We start from the raw sequence: 18,961 nt of genomic DNA on the forward strand, positions 1-18,961 counted from the left end.
AAGAGGATTTTATTACGCTACGCCGTTGACATTGGCAGCTAGTGTCACACCTGGCAATGGAAAACCTTCAGCTGTTTCAGTCAAAAGAGATCAATCAAAGCAACCTGTTTCCCTGAAGCCTTAGATTTCATCCAGAAAGGTTGAGGTGGGGGACTTACAATAAGCAGTGTGTGACTGGTCTTATTCTAGAGCCCAGAGACTCGGCAGGCAAGTACTTCCCTTTGAGAGCTTCCTGACCTCTCAGCTCACACAGTCGCTCGTAACACGGTCAGACCAGTCCAGACATAACATTAGCTCACAGTTGTGTCCCCAGTGAGCCAGCTAGTCACTGACACTCCCACCCCTTCCATATGCCACTCTCCTTCATCGCCTTTTTAATCTCTCTCTCTTTCTCATCGCCTTTTTTAATCTCTCTCTCTTTCTCATCGCCTTTTTTAATCTCTCTCTCTTTCTCATCACCTTTTTTAATCTCTCTCTCTCGCTCTCTGTGTGTTTCTTCCTCCCTCTCGCTGACTCTATCCTCTCTCCCATCCATTCCCTGCTAGGGATGTGGTTGCCATGGCAACGGCTGAGTCACTGCCAGCTCTCTGCTTTCAGCTGCCGTCCTCTGATGTGATTCTTTCAGCGAGGGGGGCAGCAAGGGCCTCAAGTCTCCACCCTGTCTGCTTCATGAGCATATTGATCAGAGAACTCCACCATGTGCATTTGTTGCAGTTGAGCGTAAAGATCCATCACTGCGGGTGTTGAAGCCAGAGGATCCTGGGGGCCAAACGGGAGCGTTTCGGATGGGCAACATCCCCACCACAGTGAAGCACTGCCTGAGCTATGAACAACTCATCCAGGATTATCCGTGGCTAGGAAGCCGGCTGCAGGAGGAGAAGGTAAGATGGAGGGTGCAGGTTGGGGACATGTGAAAGGACAGAGAGGGGGCATCACCCTGGGATGCAGAAACAGGCACTCACTACACTAACTGGCATCACACTGCAAACACTCTATTTCAAAATAAATTCAATTGTCGTGATAAGAGCGCAATATATGAAATAATTGTTATGCCTACTGTTTAACGTTGACTTGTGTTCTAAAAGCAGGATCCCGTTCCTCCCAACGATTTATATACACACTAGATGAATGAAGGGGACGCTATGTGTCTCCATCTTGGCACTCCCCCACATCGTAGAAAATATTTTGGAAGCTATAGAAATGCATTTTTTTATGTAATTTATTCTCTTACAGACACCTTAATGCATACTTTTAAATTATATTATGTGAGATAAACATTTAAAAAATCCTTAAAGTATCATTTTGAGCGATTACTAATGTTACTGTCCTCACTACCATAACAAAAATACTTAAATACATGGAATTTTGTCCTTGAAATATCTCATTGAAATATTGTAGAATTTAATTCATTTGTTCCTCCCCCACCATCTATTTTAAGTAAGTCTGCGTATTGTCAGATAGAGAGAGAGTGCATTAAGTGAACACCCTTCCTATCTTCCTCTCATCTTTTCCCACTACAACTGTTAGATTAGTTAGTCAGGTATAATATAACAAAATCTGTATTATAGTTGTTGGTGGACTGCATTTGTTGTCAACTGTAAAATCGACTGTAGATATTATTAGAAACTCTGAACTGACACACTTTACACGTGTCATGCATTATTAAAGTGCCAGCAGTGATCTGAAGATCAAAGTGTTCTGGGTTTAAAGAGCGACTGCCCCTAAAAAACATCGAATCCCTTTGAAAATGGCCTATGTGGCGTCCTGGTGAGTCAGAATCATTTATTCTAGTGTCAAAATTGATTACAAAGTGTAATAGCATAATTTTGGTCATAAAGTCAGTCTCGCCTAAAATGGAGTTTGGAACCTCAGTGTGTCACAACGAATAAATGAAGGTTGGGTTTGGAAAACAATTATGTCAACAAATCATGCTACCCTTTTCCAAGCTCCACAAGCAAATCGCCCCCAGGCTCCCTTTATTGAATGGGGCTCCCGTTGTTTCATCGCCCCCAACCAACACGTTCAAAGGATCACGGCCATTCGATTGACCATGCAATCAATGCATGCTTCCAGAAGGATGCACAGCCAAAAACGATGGTTTGCATGCCCTGCCGAAGGACCCTATCATGCGCAATAGGTGGTTGGATTTCGTTGCTCTCCAGTGGTGGTGAGTATACTGGTAGCTAGACCACAGACTGCTGGTTGTGTATATTTTGATAATCATTATCACTATCATCGCTAGCTACCTAGCTAACTAACTAGATAGCTGGCAAATGTTAGCCCACCTCAATACAACTTGGACTGGGCTTGGAAACAAAATAACATTTCGAAAGAAGTGAAATATTTAGTAGGAAAACGGGTTGTCATGATTGTGATTTCACCAGATTGACTTTAGATGCAGTATAACTTTAGCCAGCTAACTAAGATTAAGGACACAACCGTATTTTAGCTAGCTAACGTTAGCATTGCTAGCTATGTTTGACAAACTTCGCTAGTAACAGTAATGGCAACATTGCCATCTCTCTAGAGTAAATTTGACAACACCATAATATGGCAAAGTTGTTTCCAATGAAATATTTGCCTACTTTAGCGTTGCCATCGTATTTCCATGCCACTCTAATTTAGTGTAATGTAGACTAAATTGTCACAGTCTCCTAGGTGCAATCCAAGTCTAGAGCACAAATACAGTAAATATTGGATGCAACGATGATGGTACTAGGTAACCATGTCTGTCTACAACAGTGCACTAACTAGCAGCAACAAACGCAAATCAACCCTGGGCCATAGCAAAACATGTTACAGTTGGATGCATATTGTAACGGCGTCACCGGTCTGAATCTAATCTGGAGCCAATCAGTCGACATCTGTCAAGCATAGAATTAGCTTCCAAACGAGATTGTTATTTCTCTATGTTTTATAATTGAGAGATGATGACAATCGTTGACCCTTTTTTTCTGTTAGACAAAGTGCACAGTTGGTCATGAATGGATGCCAGGACCTACAAGAAAGAGCACAGGTGGGTACCATAACATGTCCAGTAATGGGACCGCAATGGTTTAGCGACCTCCAAAAATTATTTAATTCACTGTTCTCTTGCTATTTTCACAGCTTGTCAGGAAAGACCTCAGAATAAAAGTGTGTCATGCGACACAAGTACTCGTGTGATAAGGAGGACCGAGCATTCTCATCGACGGGGCTGTAGTGGAGCAGGTTGAGAGCTTCAAGTTCCTTGGTGTCCACATCAACAACAAACTAGAATGGTCCAAACACACCAAGACAGTCGTGAAGAGGGCACGACAAAGCCTATTCCCCCTCAGGAGACTGAAAAGATTTGGCATGGGTCCTGAGATCCTCAAAAGGTTCTACAGCTGCAACATTGAGAGCATCGTGACTGGTTGCATCACTGCCTGGTAAGGCAATTGCTCGACCTCCGACCGCAAGGCACTACAGAGGGTAGTGCGTACGGCCCAGTACATTACTGGGGCTAAGCTGCCTGCCATCCAGGACCTCTACACCAGGCGGTGTCAGAGGAAGGCCCTAAAAATTGTCAAAGACCCCAGCCACCCCAGTCATAGACTGTTCTCTCTACTACCGCGTGTCAAGCGGTACCGGAGTGCCAAGTCTAGGACAAAAATGCTTCTCAACAGTTTTTATCCCCAAGCCATGACTCCTGAACAGGTAATCACATGGCTACCCAGACTATTTGCATTGCTCTGATGACACAGATGACTTCATCAACAAAGACAAGTAATGTGTGTTATGTAGAAAGTTGTATTCAAAAACATTTGATAAAAAAGTAGGCTAATTCCCCAGCAAGCAGATACAACTAGTAGAATCATTTTGGTTGTGAAGTGCATTAGCAAATAGATTTGTCCTTTCTTTAGAACAAAATACAATTTACCACTTGGCTGTCTATTATATTACCTGTCACAGGCCCTACCAGTCAACACCACCTCATAAGCCTGCCTGCTGCACTTGTTCAAGAGATGTCCAGTTTGCAGCCGGACATGGGGGCCGTCATCAGCATAATGCAGACATGCCCTCGCTGTGAGTATTCCTATGAATGGAACAGTCAGTCACATGTTGGCAAGTATCCAACCAGCAACCTTCACCTGTCAGCGGCAACAGCTTTCACCGTCTCATAATTTGTACTAATACAGAAGGTAATCCACTTCATTACTTTGATCCATTTGATAACCCAATTTTGAAACTAAATGTATGTAAACTGACATTATTTGTTGCTATTTTCTACTTAGATGCATATAATGTGTGTGTGTTTGTTTGTTTGTGTGTGTGACTGACCAGTATCTTTGAGGAGGGGGCAGGAGCTAATCTACGCTGCCATGTCTATCAATGGGGCTCTGCCAATGACCTTACCTCCAGCCTCACCTCTTGCCTGCTCACCAACGATCGTCGATGGGGAGAACAGAATTAGGTAGGTTTAGTGTGACCTCTTCAAACTTCAACATAGTACCAGTTTGTGTGTCAGACATTACCTATCCTAATTGCCATTGGTAATAGAACATTGACTATGTATGTATGTGTTCACAGAAACATACATGGAGACTTGCAAGATGATGTGATGAAGTCCAGACCGACAGACGCACTTGATACTGATGTCTCTGAATGTAGAGAGACCTGGAACTCATCATAAAATGTTTACTAGACACAACTTTTACTTGTATTGTCTTTTTTATTATTGAATGGAATGGTATCAGTCAGTATGGGTAGGAAGAAACCCTGTGTATTCTGCACCAGGATCAGGGCACTCCTGTTGTATACGGGACACCACACAGGGAGGTATGACCACTCTGACATGTTTGCCAAGGTGGCCCCATTACCACAAGAGAAAATGCCGATAGGCACAGTGTCTGTATTGGCTGGGAATGGCAATGAAAGGTGAAAGGTGCACATTGTTATATTAGCAGAACACTGCTTCAATGGTATTATGTAAAGGGTTGTTTATTCTACATGGACCTGTTACTACATTTGAAAGATATCAAAACACTTTGTTTATAACATCTACATAAATTCAAAAATTGAATTCTTCTCATATTATTCTGTAGGCTACTCCCCTATTCAAAGCTTCCTCAGGCATCTCACCATACATCCGCCTGTAGTTGAGTTCAACCTGCAGGATGTTTGTTTGTTGTGATTTGTGGGGAGAAACAGCTGCTGGCAAGGTTATGACAGATGGGTGTGTCTTGGTGGTGGCAAGGACACACCTGAGAAACACATCAAACCACACCCCCAAGCCAACTCGCGTTCGGCTTCTGTCATGGCTGCCAGCATTTCATAAGCAGCAAGCCAAAAAACGAGGCCAAATCAGCAGGTGTAGTTCCCGTTTAAGGTTGTAACACATTGGACAGGAGAAACAGTTAAATGGGAAAATAGCGCTTTAGAGTTTGACAACAGATATAACATTTGTTTATTGTTTTCAATATCTAACATGACTCTTCATTTTCAGTGCACTTTAACACGTGAATATCCAGAGTATGTTAAAATTATTGAAGTCGGACCAAGAGACGGACTTCAAAATGAAAAGGTACATCTTTTCATCACAGTCACACATTTGAATACACAGCCCCCCCCACACACATACACACACCAGCCATGATCACGAAATAAGTCATGTACAGTGCATTCGGAAAGTATTCAGACCCCTTGACTTTTTCCGTGTTACGTTACAGCCTTATTCTAAATTCGATTAAATAAAATGTTTTCCTCATCAATTTACACACAATACCCCAAAATGACAAAGTTAAAACAGGTTTAAAAAAAATATAAATAAATAAAACTTATTTACATAAGTATTCAGACACTTTGCTATGCGACTTGAAATTGAGCCCGGGTGCACCCTGTTTCCATTGATCATCCTTGAGATGTTTCTACAACTTGATTGGAGTCCACCTGTGGTCAATTCAATTGATTGGACATGATTGGAAAGGCACACACCTATCTATTTCAGGTTGACAGTGCATGTCAGATCAAAAACCAAGCCATGAGGTCCAAGGAATTGTCCGTAGAGCTCCGAGACAGGATTTTGTCGACGCACATTTCTGCAACATTGAAGGTCCCCAAGGACACAGTGCCCTCCATCATTCTTAAATGGAAGAAGTTTGGAACCTCCAAGACTCATCCTAGAGCTGGCCACTCGGCCAAACTGAGCAATCGGGGGAGAAGGGCCTTGGTCAGGGAGGTGACCAAGAACTCGATGGTCACTCTGAGAGAGCTCCGGAGTTCCTCTGTGGAGATGGGAGAAACTTCCAGAAGGACAACCATATCTGCAGCACTCCACCAATCAGGCCTTTATGGTAGAGTGGCCAGACGGAAGCCACTCCTCAGTAAATGGCACATGACAGCCCGCTTGGATTTTTCCAAAAGGCACCTGTAGGTCTCTCAGACCATGAGAAACAAGATTCTCTGGTCTGATGAAACCAAGATTGAACTCTTTGGCCTGAATGCCAAGCGTCATGTCTGGAGGAAACCTGGCACCATCCCTACAGTGAAGCATGGTGGTGGTAGCATCATGCTGTGGGGATGTTTTTAAGTGGCAGGGACTGGGAGACTATTCAGGATTGAGGCAAAGATGAACAGAGCAAAGTACAGAGAGATCCTTGATGAAAACCTGCTCAAGAGTGTTCAGGACCTCAGACTGGGGTGAAGGTGAACCTTCCAACAGGACAACGACCTTAAGCACGCAGCCAAGACAACGCAGGAGCGGCTTTGGGACAAGTCTCTGAATGTCCTTGAGTTACCCAGCCAGAGCCCGGACATGAACCTGATCTAACATCTCTGGAAAGACCTGAAAATAGCTGTGCAGCGATGTTCCTTATCCAACCTGACAGAGCTTGAGAGGATCTGCAGAGAAGAATGGGAGAAACTCCACAAATACAGGTGTGCCAAGCTTGTAGCGTCATACCCAAGAAGACTTGAGGCTGTAATCACTGCCGAAGGTGCTTCAACAAAGTACTGAGTCGGAACCATTTCCTGGAAAACAACAAAATGGAGGCCGTCTGAATACTTATACAAATGTGATATTTCAGTTTTGTATTTTTTTTTAAATAAATTAGCAAAAACGTATACCAAACTTTTTTTGCTTTGACATTATGGGGTATTGTGTTTAAATCGATGAGAAAAAAAACAACAATTGAATACATTTTAGAATAAGGCTGTAACGTAACAAAATGTGGAAAAAGTCAAGCGGTCTGAGTACTTTCCAAAGGCACTGTACATTTTACAAATTATTTATGTTCATTACACCATTACAAACTCAATATGACGTCTAAGCCCTGAAAGCTTGCTTCTTTTGTGGTAAGCCCACATTTGTATTATCCTTTTGATTGATTCCTGGTTGATTTGATGATCCCCTTAAACATATGGATTATTTTTCTATGATTACCCATGACATGTGTTTCACATTTTCTTCTCAAAAAATGTATTGATCAAATGAACACCAACTGCCCTTAATCTATGGGAAACATGACATGACTTTACCAGATGGCTCATATGTTGTATATATTCAAGTCCGCTGTAGCTGTACAAATTGACATGATGACAAAGTCAAACTCTGGGGGTACTACACGCTGTAATTGTAGGAAGTACTGTATGTTTGGAAGAAGTGGACCCAGCAGGTGAGTGCCGTAAATTACTCTGGTTGCAAAGACATTGCAGCTGAATTGCCCAGATGTCCACTCCGCACATACCTCCAATCTTGACAGGGGATCAGAATCGGATCCAGAAAGAGACGATCTCCATTTCATTGTTTTCCAGGAAATGGTTCCGACAAGAGTCAAAATCCAGCTGATAAACATGCTCTCGGAAACAGGCCTGCCTGTGATCGAGGCCACCAGCTTTGTGTCTTCAAAGTGGGTACCACAGGTAATAACTCTTCTTTGTGTTCCCAGAAAGCTTACTGAGTGATTTATTAGGCTCTCATTGTTCTCTTCAGGACTACTGGGGGAAACATGCTACTCCAGTATCCCAGTTAGACCCTGGACTCGCAGATGTTTTCGGGGAAAACCTTGAGCTATTGGCCTATTCCAGAACCTGTTTTCCAAGCACTTTATTTTGTTTGCCTGTGTAAAATATATGACAGCTCACCTCATGAAATAAATTACAGATGTCTGTGTCATATTCTTGAGTTGAATTGAGACATATGATGTGGAACAGCTATCTCTGCATTTCTATATGAGCTTCTGGAAAATATGAGTTTTCGTAAAACAAGGCTACATACTAGTCTCGCTTGCCAGGCGCATGGACCTCCAACAGCAGCTGTGGGAAGAGACTATCCTCTGTCGACATATTTTGTAAACATGCTTTTGTCTGTTGTCAAGATGGCGGACCACACTGAAGTGCTTCAAGCCATCCACAGATCTTCTCATACTCGTTATCCTGTACTGACACCCAACATGCACGGCTTTCAGGATGCTGTAAGCATTTCATTATTCATCCGAGAAATCACACTCTTTAAAAAGAACAGATATCTCCCCAGGCTCCCCTGATGTGTAGCGCTGTATAGAGGTTGAGGAAACACTATGCCTGAGATGAATGGAAAAGTTTTAAAGTAATGTTTGTTGCATAATGTTACATGGAAATAATGTAACTTCCCTCTGTCCTGTTGAAGGTTGCAGCTGGTGCTACTGAAGTGGCCGTGTTTGGGTCTGCCTCTGAGACCTTCAGTCAGAAAAATATCAATTGCTCTATTGATGACAGCATGCTGAGGTTCGAGGAAGTCATTTGCACTGCTAAACAACAACAGATTCCAGTCCGTGGGTTTGTATCATTCCTCACTTTGTGCTTCTTCACCAGTAAAGCCATTTTACTTTAATATATTGCAATGATTCCATATGCTCTATAACTGGTGTCAACCATGTACAGTTGCAGACAAATATAGTGGCACCCTTGCACTTTTCTTAACCTGTCTGGGAACCTGGGACGTTTGCGTCCCACCCTAGTCAACAGCCAGATTCTACAAATCAGATTTCCACTTCCTGCATGGAATCTTCTCAGGTTTTTGCCTGCCATATGAGTTCTGTTATACTCACAGACACCATTCAAACAGTTTTAGAAACTTTAGAGTGTTTTCTATCCAAATCTATCTAATTATATGCATATTCTAGTTACTGGGGAGGAGTAGTAACCAGATTAAATCGGGTACGTTTTTTATCCGGCCGTGCAAATACAGCCCCCTAGCCCCAACAGGTTTTAAATAATTTCCTATTTCTTCTAAAAAATAAGTTGAAATAAAAAAAGAAACATTGGTCTCCACACCATGTAATTGGATTTTCAACATTGCAGAACCAATTTTATTTTTGTAAACTTAAGTTTACAATTTTAATTAAGAACATAAAGACACATTTTATGGACATGGGAACTGGTGGCCTTGAACGTGTGCAAGTCATCATGAAATCAACAGACTATCAATGTGTTTTCAAGTCCAATGTTTAACTCCGTGTCCAAAAACTGGGTCTCCATCGAAGGTGAAGACAGCCATCATGGAACTTCACTGGACTATATGCAAACTGGAACCATATATCCTAAGGCTGTATTTGTTGTAGCTGGTGATTTTACAAAGCAAATTTGAGAATAAGGCGACTTAAATTCTTCCAGCATATTGATTGTGCTACGCGCATAGGCAATACCCTCGACCACTGCTACTCTAACTTCCGCGATGCATACAAAGTCCTCCCTTAGGCAAATCTGACCACGACGCCATCTTGCTCCTACCGTCTTATAGGCAGAAACTCAAACAGGATGTACCAGTGACGAGAACCATTCAACGCTGGTCCGACCAATCGGAAGCCACGCTTCAAGATTGTCTTGATCACGTGGACTGGAATATGTTCCGATTGTACCCACTGTGACTATTAAACTACCATTGTGACTATTAATACCTACCCTAACCAGAAACCGTGGATGGATGGCGGCATTCGCGCAAAACTGAAACCACGATCCACAGCATTTAACCATGGAAAGAGGTCTGGGAATATGACTGAATATAAACAGTGTAGTTATTCCCTCCGCAAGGCAATCAAACAAGCGAACTGCCAGTACAGGGACTAGGTGGAGCTGTAATTCAACGGCTCAGACACGAGACGTATGTGGCAGGGTCTACAGGAAATCATGGACTACAAGAAGAAAACCAGCCACATCACGGACACCGACGTCACGCTTCCAGACAAACTAAACACCTTCTTTGCCCGCATGAGGAAAATACAGTGCCACCGTCGAGGCCCGCTAACAAGGACTGTGCCCCCCGCTCCCGATCCCAGTCTGTTGTCCCCACATGCACAGCACCCAATGTCACAGGAAGGCCAAAAAGATCATCAATGACATCAACCACTCGAGCCACTGCCTGTTCACACCGCTACTATCCAGAAGGCGAGGTCAGTACAGGTGCATCAAAGCTGGGACCGAGAAAAAAAGCTTATCTCAAGGCCATCAGAATGCTAAACAGCAATCACTAACTCAGAGAGGCTGCTGCCTACAATGAGACGAGACCCAATCACTGGCCACTTTAATAAATGGATCACTAGTCACTTTATACAATGTCACTTTAAATAATGCCACTTTAATCATGTTTACATATCTTACATTACTCATATCAGATGTATATACTGTATGTTATTTATGTTTACATATCTTACATTACTCATATCACATGTATATACTGTATTTTGTACCGTCTATTGCACCTTGCCTATGCGGCTCGGCCATCGCTCATCCATATATTTACATGTACATATTCTCATTCACCCCTTTAGATTTGTTTGTATTTGGTAGTTGTTGGGGATTGTTAGATTACTTGTTAGATATTACTGCACTGTCAGAACTAGAAGCACAAGCATTTCCCTACACTTGCATTAACATCTGCTAACCATGTGTATGTGACAAATACAATTTGATTTGATTTGAGGTTGTGGGTCTTCCAACAGGTCAACGACCCCAAACACACATCAAAAGCACCCATGAATGGTTCAAGAAGAAACACAGGACTCTTTGACTCACATTCATAGCCCACGGCGAGAACTGAACACAGCAGTTGGTGGAGGGCAACCCTCAAACATTGAAGAATTAGAGCAGTTTGCTACTGAAGAGTGGGCCAAATTGCCAGTAGAAAGGTACAACAAGCTCATTGAAGGCTACAAGAAGCAATTATTGGCAGTTATCTTGATCAAAGGCTGTGCAACCAAGTAATAGCTCTGGGGTGCCAATAAATTTGTCCATTTGTCTTTATTTTCTAAATTAAAATTGAAAATATAGGTTTAGAAAAATAAAATTGGTTCTGTAATGTTGAAAATCCAATAACAAGGCGTGGAGACTTTATTGTTGTGGTTGCAATTTTAACTTGTTTTTTTATGAAATAGGGAAATATTTAAGAAAAGTGCAAGGGTTCCAATATATTTGACTACAACTGTATGTTTATGTTGACTTTGAAAAAAAATGTACTACCGTAAAATGTTTCAAAGGCCTAATGTTTCTCTCTGTTAGCAAAGGTACACTCAGACAGTGATAAATGACTCCAGAAATAATAGGTTAACAAGCAAATTTCCAGATGTGCACTGAATCGTTCTATGTGTTGCTTCAACTACAAGTCCAGATGGACAGTATAGAACCGCTGACATGAAGCATGTTTCCATTTTGTGGTACAGTAGCCCCCTTTCATCCAAACAACGCAGCAATGCCATGGCAACGCATCAGTTTGACACAGGCATTCTGGCAAATGTCCTGCTGTTGGAGATGGCTTGGGCAGCACTCCCTTCCCTCGAGTCCAGCTAGAACTTGCTGGATATTCCGGTGACAAACTGAGGTATCGTCTAACGACTGCGAGCCCAAGAGAAACATTTTCTACTTTTCACATGTCCGCTATTTCAAGCAGTGAACGTTTCCTACACATATGGAATAGGCATATTGTTTGACTTCACCCCCCTGCATAATTTCTCATTGCTACTGTCAACAACATAACCACTACATATAACAAAATATTCAACACCAATTGGATATAAGATTTGAAGTCTATATTGCACTCTCTATATTGCACTGGCAGTTAGCGGTTACTGAATCCAGAAAACAGAGTTATGATCTACCTTAATTCTAATGACAGATAGCATAAATTATGACTTTTTGACTAGAGAGAGTTAACCTTTTAGCGCAATTCACTTTGTGACATGTGGCCAAGTTGGCATGTTTATGACCCATGTATTTATATATTCCATGTGTGTTTATGACCCATGTATTAATATACAGTACCAGTCAAAAGTTTGGACACACCTACTCATTCAAGGGTTTTTCTTTATTTTCACTATTTTTTACATTGTAGAATATTAGTGAAGACATCAACCCTATGAAATAACACATATGGAACCATTTACTAACTAAAAAGGTGTTAAACAAATCCAAAAATTATTTACATTTCAGATTCTTCAAAGTAGCCACACTTTGCCTTGAAGTTAGCTTTGCACACTCTTGGCATTCTCTCAACCAGCTTCACCTGGAATGCTTTTCCAACAGTCTTGAAGGAGTTCCCACATATGCTGAGCACTTGTTGGCTGCTTTTCCTTCACTCTGCGGTCCAACTTATCCCAAACCATCTCAATTGGGTTGAGGTCAGGTGATTGTGGAGGCCAGGTCATCTGATGCAGCACTTCATCACTCTCCTTCTTGGTTAAATAGCCCTTACACAGCCTGGAGGTGTGTTGGGTCATTGTCATAATGAAAAACAAATGATTGTCCCACTAAGTGTAAACCAGATGGGATGCCGCATCTCTGCAGAATGCTGTGGTAGCCATGCTGGTTAAGTGTACCTTGAATTCTAAATACATCACAGACAGTGTCACCAGCAAAGCACCCCCAAATAATCATACCTCCTCTTCCATGCTTCACGGTGGGAACCACACATGCAGAGATCATTCGTTCACCTACTCTCCGTCTCACAAAGACACAGCGGTTGGAACCAAAAATCTCAAATTTGGACTCATAAGACCAAAGGACAGATTTCCACCGGTCTTATGTCCATTGCTCATGTTTCTTGGCCCATGCAAGTCTCTTCTTATTATTATTGGTGTCCTTTAGTAGTGGTCTCTTTGCAGTAATTCAATCATGAATCTTTGATACACGCAGTCTCCTTTGAACAGTGGATGTTCAAATCAAATAAAAAATATGTGTCACATGCGCCGAATACAACAGCTGTAGACCTTACAGTGTGAAAAGCTTACTTACAAGCCCTTAATCAACAATTCAGTTTTAAGAAAAAAAGTGTTAAGAAAGTATCTACTAAAATTAACTGAAAAAAAATATATCTAAAATACAAAACAAAAGAGAAATAGAAAATGTTGCTAATAATTAAGGATCAAAAAAATAAATAACAGTAGCGAGGCTATGTACAGAGAGTGCGGGGGCACCGGTTTGTCAAGGTAATTGAGGTAATATGTACAGTTGAAGTCGGAAGTTTACATACACCTTAGCCAAATACATTTAAAATAGTTTTTTCACAATTCCTGACATTTAATCCTAGTAAAAATTCTATGTCTTACATCAGTTAGGATCACCACTTTATTTTAAGAATGTGAAATGTCAGAATAATAGTAGAGAGAATGATTTATTTCAGCTTTTATTTCTTTCATCACATTCCCAGTGGGTCAGAAGTTTACATACACTCAATTAGTATTTGGTAGCATTGCATTTAAATTGTTTAACTTGGGTCAAACGTTTCGGGTAGCCTTCCACAAGCTTCCCACAATAAGTTGGGTGAATTTTGGCCTATTCCTCCTGACAGAGCTGGTGTAACTGAGTCAGGTTTGTAGGCCTCCTTGCTCGCACATGCTTTTTCAGTTCTGCCCACAAATTTTCTATGGGATTGAGGTCAGGGTTTTGTGATGGCCACTCCAATACCTTGACTTTGTTGTCCTTAAGCCATTTTGCCACAACTTTGGAAGTATGCTTGGGGTCATTGTCCATTTGGAAGACCCATTTGCGACCAAGCTTTAACTTCCTGACTGATGTCGCTTCAATATATCCACATCATTTACCTACCTCGTGATGCCATCTATTTTGTGAAGTGCGCCAGTCCCTCTTGCAGCAAAGCACCCCCACAACATGATGCTGCCACCCCCGTGCTTCACGGTTGGGATGGTGTTCTTCGGCTTGCAAGCGTCCCCCTTTTTCCTCTGAACATAACGATGGTCATTAAACAGTTCAATTTTTGTTTCATCAGACCAGAGGACATTTCTCCAAAAAGTACGATCTTTGTCCCCATGTGCAGTTGCAAACCGTAGTCTGGCTTTTTTATGGCGGTTTTGGAGCAGTGGCTTCTTCCTTGCTGAGAGGCCTGTCAGATTATGTCGACATAGGACTCGTTTTACTGTGGATATAGATTTTTGTACCTGTACCTGTATCTGTGTCCTCCAGCATCTTCACAAGGTCCTTTGCTGCTGTTCTGGGATTGATCTGCACTTTTCGCACCAAAGTACGTTCATCTCTCAGAGACAGAATGCATCTCCTTCCTGAGCGGTATGACGGCGGCGTTGTCCCATGGTGTTTATACTTGCGTACTATTGTTTGTACAGATGAACGTGGTACCTTCAGGCATTTGGAAATAGATCCCAAGGATGAATCAGACTTGTGGAGGTCTACAATTTTTGGGGATTTTCCCATGATAGGTAGACCTTGAAATACATCCACAGGTACACCTCCAATTGACTCAAATGATGTCAATTATCCTATCAGAAGCTTCTAAAGCCATGACATCATTTTCTGGAATTTTCCAAGCTGTTTAAAGGCACAGTCAACTTAGTGTAAACTTCTGACCTACTGGAATTGTGATACAGTGAATTATAAGTGAAATAATCTGTCTGTTAACAATTGTTGGAAAAATTACTTATGTCATGCACAAAGTAGATGTCCTAACCAACTTGCCAAAACTCTAGTTTGTTAACAAGAAATTTGTGGAGTGGTTGAAAAACGAGTTTTAATGACTCCAACCTAAGTGTATGTAAACTTCCGACTTCAACTGTACATGTCGATAGAGGTAAAGTGACTATGCATGGATGATACAGATTGTAGCAGCAGCGTAAAAACGGGGGCGGTGGGGACAATGCAAATGTCCGGGTAGCCATTTGATTAGCTGTTCAGGAGTCTTATGACTTGGGGGTAGAAGCTGTTTAGAAGCCTTTTGGACTGAGACTGCTTGCCATGCGGTAGCAGTGAAAACAGTCTACGACTAGCTGTAGTCTGGCAATTTTTGGGGCCTTCCACTGACACTGCATGGTATAGAGGTCCTGGATGGCAGGAGACTTGGCCCCAGTGATGTACTGGGCCGTACGTACTGCCCTCTGTGATGTTGAGATGTGTCCGTTATTTGAACTCTGTCAAAGTATTTATTTTGGCTGCAATTTCTGAGGCTGGTAACTCTAATGAACTTATTCTCTTGTAATTCTTGGTCTTCCTTTCCTGTGGCGGTCCTCATGAGAGCCAGTTTCATCATAACCCTTGATGGTTTTTGCGACTGCATGTAACGGCTGTCTTCAGAAATGAACCAAGGCGCAGCAGGTATGTGAATACTCATATTTATTTACCCAACAAAAGGAGTAAAGCATCCACAGGAAACAATAAACACGACAGCAGCAATAAACACGACCCCCCCCCCTCAAGGTGCAGACCCCGGAATGCACCTACCAACATAAAACACCAACAAAAAACCCATGAACAATAACCCCTAAACAATAAGGGAGGGAAGGGAGGGTGGCTGCCGTCACCGACGGCACTGTGCTACACCCTCCCTCCCCAACCCACCTATCCTGGAGGTGGCTCAGGTGCAGGACGTGGACCTCGCTCCACCTTCGGCGTCGCCCACTTTGGTGGCGCCGATAGCTGCGCCGGGCAGACGGGCCACTCGGGCTGACCCTGGCAGACGGACCACTCGGGCTGGGTCGGAAGACATGCGGGCCACTCGGGCTGGGTCGGAGGGCGGGAGGGCCACTCGGGCTGGGCCGGAGGGCGGGAGGGCCACTCGGGCTGGGCCGGAGGGCAGGAGGGCCACTCGGGCAGATCCGGGCAGGCGGGCACCTCCCGGCAGAACCGGGCAGTCTGGCCACTCTGGCAGTTCCGGGCAGTCTGGCCACTCTGGCAGTTCCGGGCAGTCTGGCCACTCTGGCAGTTCCGGGCAGTCTGGCCACTCTGGCAGTTCCGGGCAGCCGGGCCACTCTGGCAGTTCCGGGCAGCCGGGCCACTCTGGCAGTTCCGGGCAGCCGGGCCCCTCTGGCGGCTCCTGACTAGCGGGCGGCTCTTGTGACTGTTGACTGGCGAGGCTGGGCTGACACACTAGACTCCTGATGTGTGGGCTGGTATTGGACGTGCCAGCCTGGAGACACGCACCTCCATGCTAGTGCGTCTAGCGGGAAACACCGGACCGAAAGGGCGCACTGGCGGTCTTGATTGCAGGGTTGGCATCACCCCTTCCGGCTCGATGCTCACCTTGCCCTGGCACCTGCGGGGCGCTGGTACTGGGCGAACTGGGCTGTGCGTCCGTATAGGCGAGATGGTGCGTACCTCAGCGTAACATGGCGCCCTCCACCTCATACGCACCTCCCTGTAGTCATGGGTAGCTGGCTTACGGCTCTTCCCTGGCCTGGCCAAGCTACCCGTGTGCCCCCCCCAAAAAAATTATTGGGGGTGCCTCTCGGGTTTCCTTAGCTCCCTTAACTTGTCCTCCCAGAATTGTCTTTCGTCCTGCCAGGTCCATTCCTCCATTTTCTTCTCCTGTGGCTTCCTCCTCTTCTGCTGCTTGGTCCTGGTTTGGTGGGTGGTTCTGTAACGGCTGTCTTCAGAAATGAATCAAGGCGCAGCAGGTATGTGAATACTCATATTTATTTACCCAACAAAAGGAGTAAAGCATCCACAGGAAACAATAAACACGACAGCAGCAACAGTTTTGCAGGCTAAAAAACGCAGTGCAAAACAACCACCCACAACCCCAAAGAAAAACACACACACCTATATAGGACTTCCAATCAAAGGCAACTCAACACACCTGCCTTCAATTGGAAGTCCCAATCAACAATACAAACATTCCCCATACACAAAACTGCCACGTCCTGACCCCAAAACTAAAACAATAGCTCCATCTGCTGGTCAGGACGTGACACTGCACTTAAAGTAACTTTCAAAGTTCTTGAAATTTTCCGGATTGACTGAACTTCATGTCTTAAAACCTGTTGGGGCTAGGGGGCAGTATTTGCACGGCCGGATAAAAAACGTACCCGATTTAAACTGGTTACTACTCTTGCCCAGAAACGAGAATATGCATGTAATTAGTAGATTTGGATAGAAAACACTCTAAACACTCTGAGTTTCTAAAACTGTTTGAATGGTGTCTGTGAGTATAACAGAACTCATATGGCAGGCCAAAACCTTAGAAGATTCCATACAGGAAGTGCCCTGTCTGACAATTTGTTGTCCTTCTGTTGCATCTCTATCGAAAATACAGTCTCTGCTGTAACGTGACATTTTCGAAGGCTTCCATTGTCTCTCAGAAGGCGCCAGAAAGTGGAATGGGGTGTCTGCTGTCTCTGGGCGAAGAACAGCAGGAGAATTTGTGAGTGGTCAGCCTGGGGACAGTGACACTGGAGAAGCGCGTTTATGAGAATTCTCCAATTTTTGGAATATTATCGAATATTATCGCTATTTTACGAGAAAAATAGCATAAAAATTGATTTTAAACAGCGTTTGACATGCTTCGAAGTACGGTAATGGAATATTTAGAATTTCTTTGTCACGAAATGTGCTCGCGCGTCACCCTTCGGATAGTGACCTGAATGCACGAACAAAACGGAGCTATTTGAATATAACTATGGATTATTTGGAACCAAAACAACATTTGTTGTTGAAGTAGAAGTCCTGGGAGTGCATTCTGACGAAGAACAGCAAAGGTAATCAAATTTTTCTAATAGTAATTCTGAGTTTGGTGAGCCCCAAACTTGGTGGGTGTCAAAATAGCTAGCCGTGATGGCCGGGCTATGTACTCAGAATATTGCAAAATGTGCTTTCGCCGAAAAGCTATTTTAAAATCTGACACCGCGATTGCATAAAGGAGTTCTGTATCTATAATTCTTAAAATAATTGTTATGTTTTTTGTGAACGTTTATCATGAGTAATTTACTAAATTCACCGGAAGTTTGCGGTGGGTATGCTAGTTCTGAACATCACATGCTAATGTAAAAAGCTGGTTTTTGATATAAATATGAACTTGATTGAACAAAACATGCATGTATTGTATAACATAATGTCCTAGGAGTGTCATCTGATGAAGATCATCAAAGGTTAGTGCTGTATTAACTGTGGTTTTGGTTTTTGTGACATATATGCTTCCTTTGAAAATGGCTGTGTGATTATTTTTGGCAGGGTACTCTCCTGACATAATCTAATGTTTTGCTTTTGCTGTAAAGCCTTTTTGAAATTGGACAATGTGGTTAGATTAACGAGAGTCTTGTCTTTAAAATGGTGTAAAATAGTCACGTTTGAGAAATTCAAGTTATAGCATTTTTGAGGTATTTGTATTTCGCGCCACGCGATTCCACTGGCTGTTGAATAGAGTGGGACGCAAGCGTCCCACCTCGCCCAGACAGGTTAAAGTAATGATGGGCTTGCCATAATATGGACTTGGTATTTTACCAAATAGAACTATCTTCTTACCTTGTCCCAACACAACTGATTGGCTCAAACGCATTAAGAGGGAAAGAAATTCCTCAAATTAACTTTTAACAGGCACACCTGTTATTTGTAATGTAAGCTGGTTGAGAGAATGCCAAGAACGTGCAAAGCTGTCATCAAGGCAAAGGGTGGTTACTTTGAAGAATCTCAAATATAAAATATATTTTGATTTAACAATTTTTGGTTACTACATGATTCCCTATGTGTTCTTTCATAGTTGTGATGTCTTCAGTATTATTCTACAATGTAGAAA

General features: G+C 43.0%; 1 protein-coding gene across 5 annotated transcripts in view; it reads left to right on the forward strand.

Annotated features, from left to right (window-relative positions):
• Positions 1-530: 530 nt before the first annotated feature.
• hmgcll1 (3-hydroxymethyl-3-methylglutaryl-CoA lyase-like 1) overlaps positions 531-18,961 on the forward strand; it is a 31,868-nt gene continuing 13,437 nt past the window's right edge. Inside the window, exons 1-7 of one of the 5 annotated variants that reach the window (XM_014180156.2) lie at positions 3,535-3,678; positions 3,934-4,163; positions 4,306-4,435; positions 4,552-5,545; positions 7,774-7,881; positions 8,337-8,432; positions 8,627-8,775. In XM_014180156.2, the coding sequence (XP_014035631.1) occupies positions 5,450-5,545; positions 7,774-7,881; positions 8,337-8,432; positions 8,627-8,775 (449 nt within the window). In that variant the 5' untranslated portion in view covers positions 3,535-3,678; positions 3,934-4,163; positions 4,306-4,435; positions 4,552-5,449. The other 4 variants (XM_014180157.2, XM_014180154.2, XM_014180155.2 and 1 more) reach the window with 4 other exon arrangements.

This window comes from Salmo salar, chromosome ssa28 (assembly GCF_905237065.1).
Source record: "Salmo salar chromosome ssa28, Ssal_v3.1, whole genome shotgun sequence".
NCBI lineage: Eukaryota > Metazoa > Chordata > Actinopteri > Salmoniformes > Salmonidae > Salmo > Salmo salar.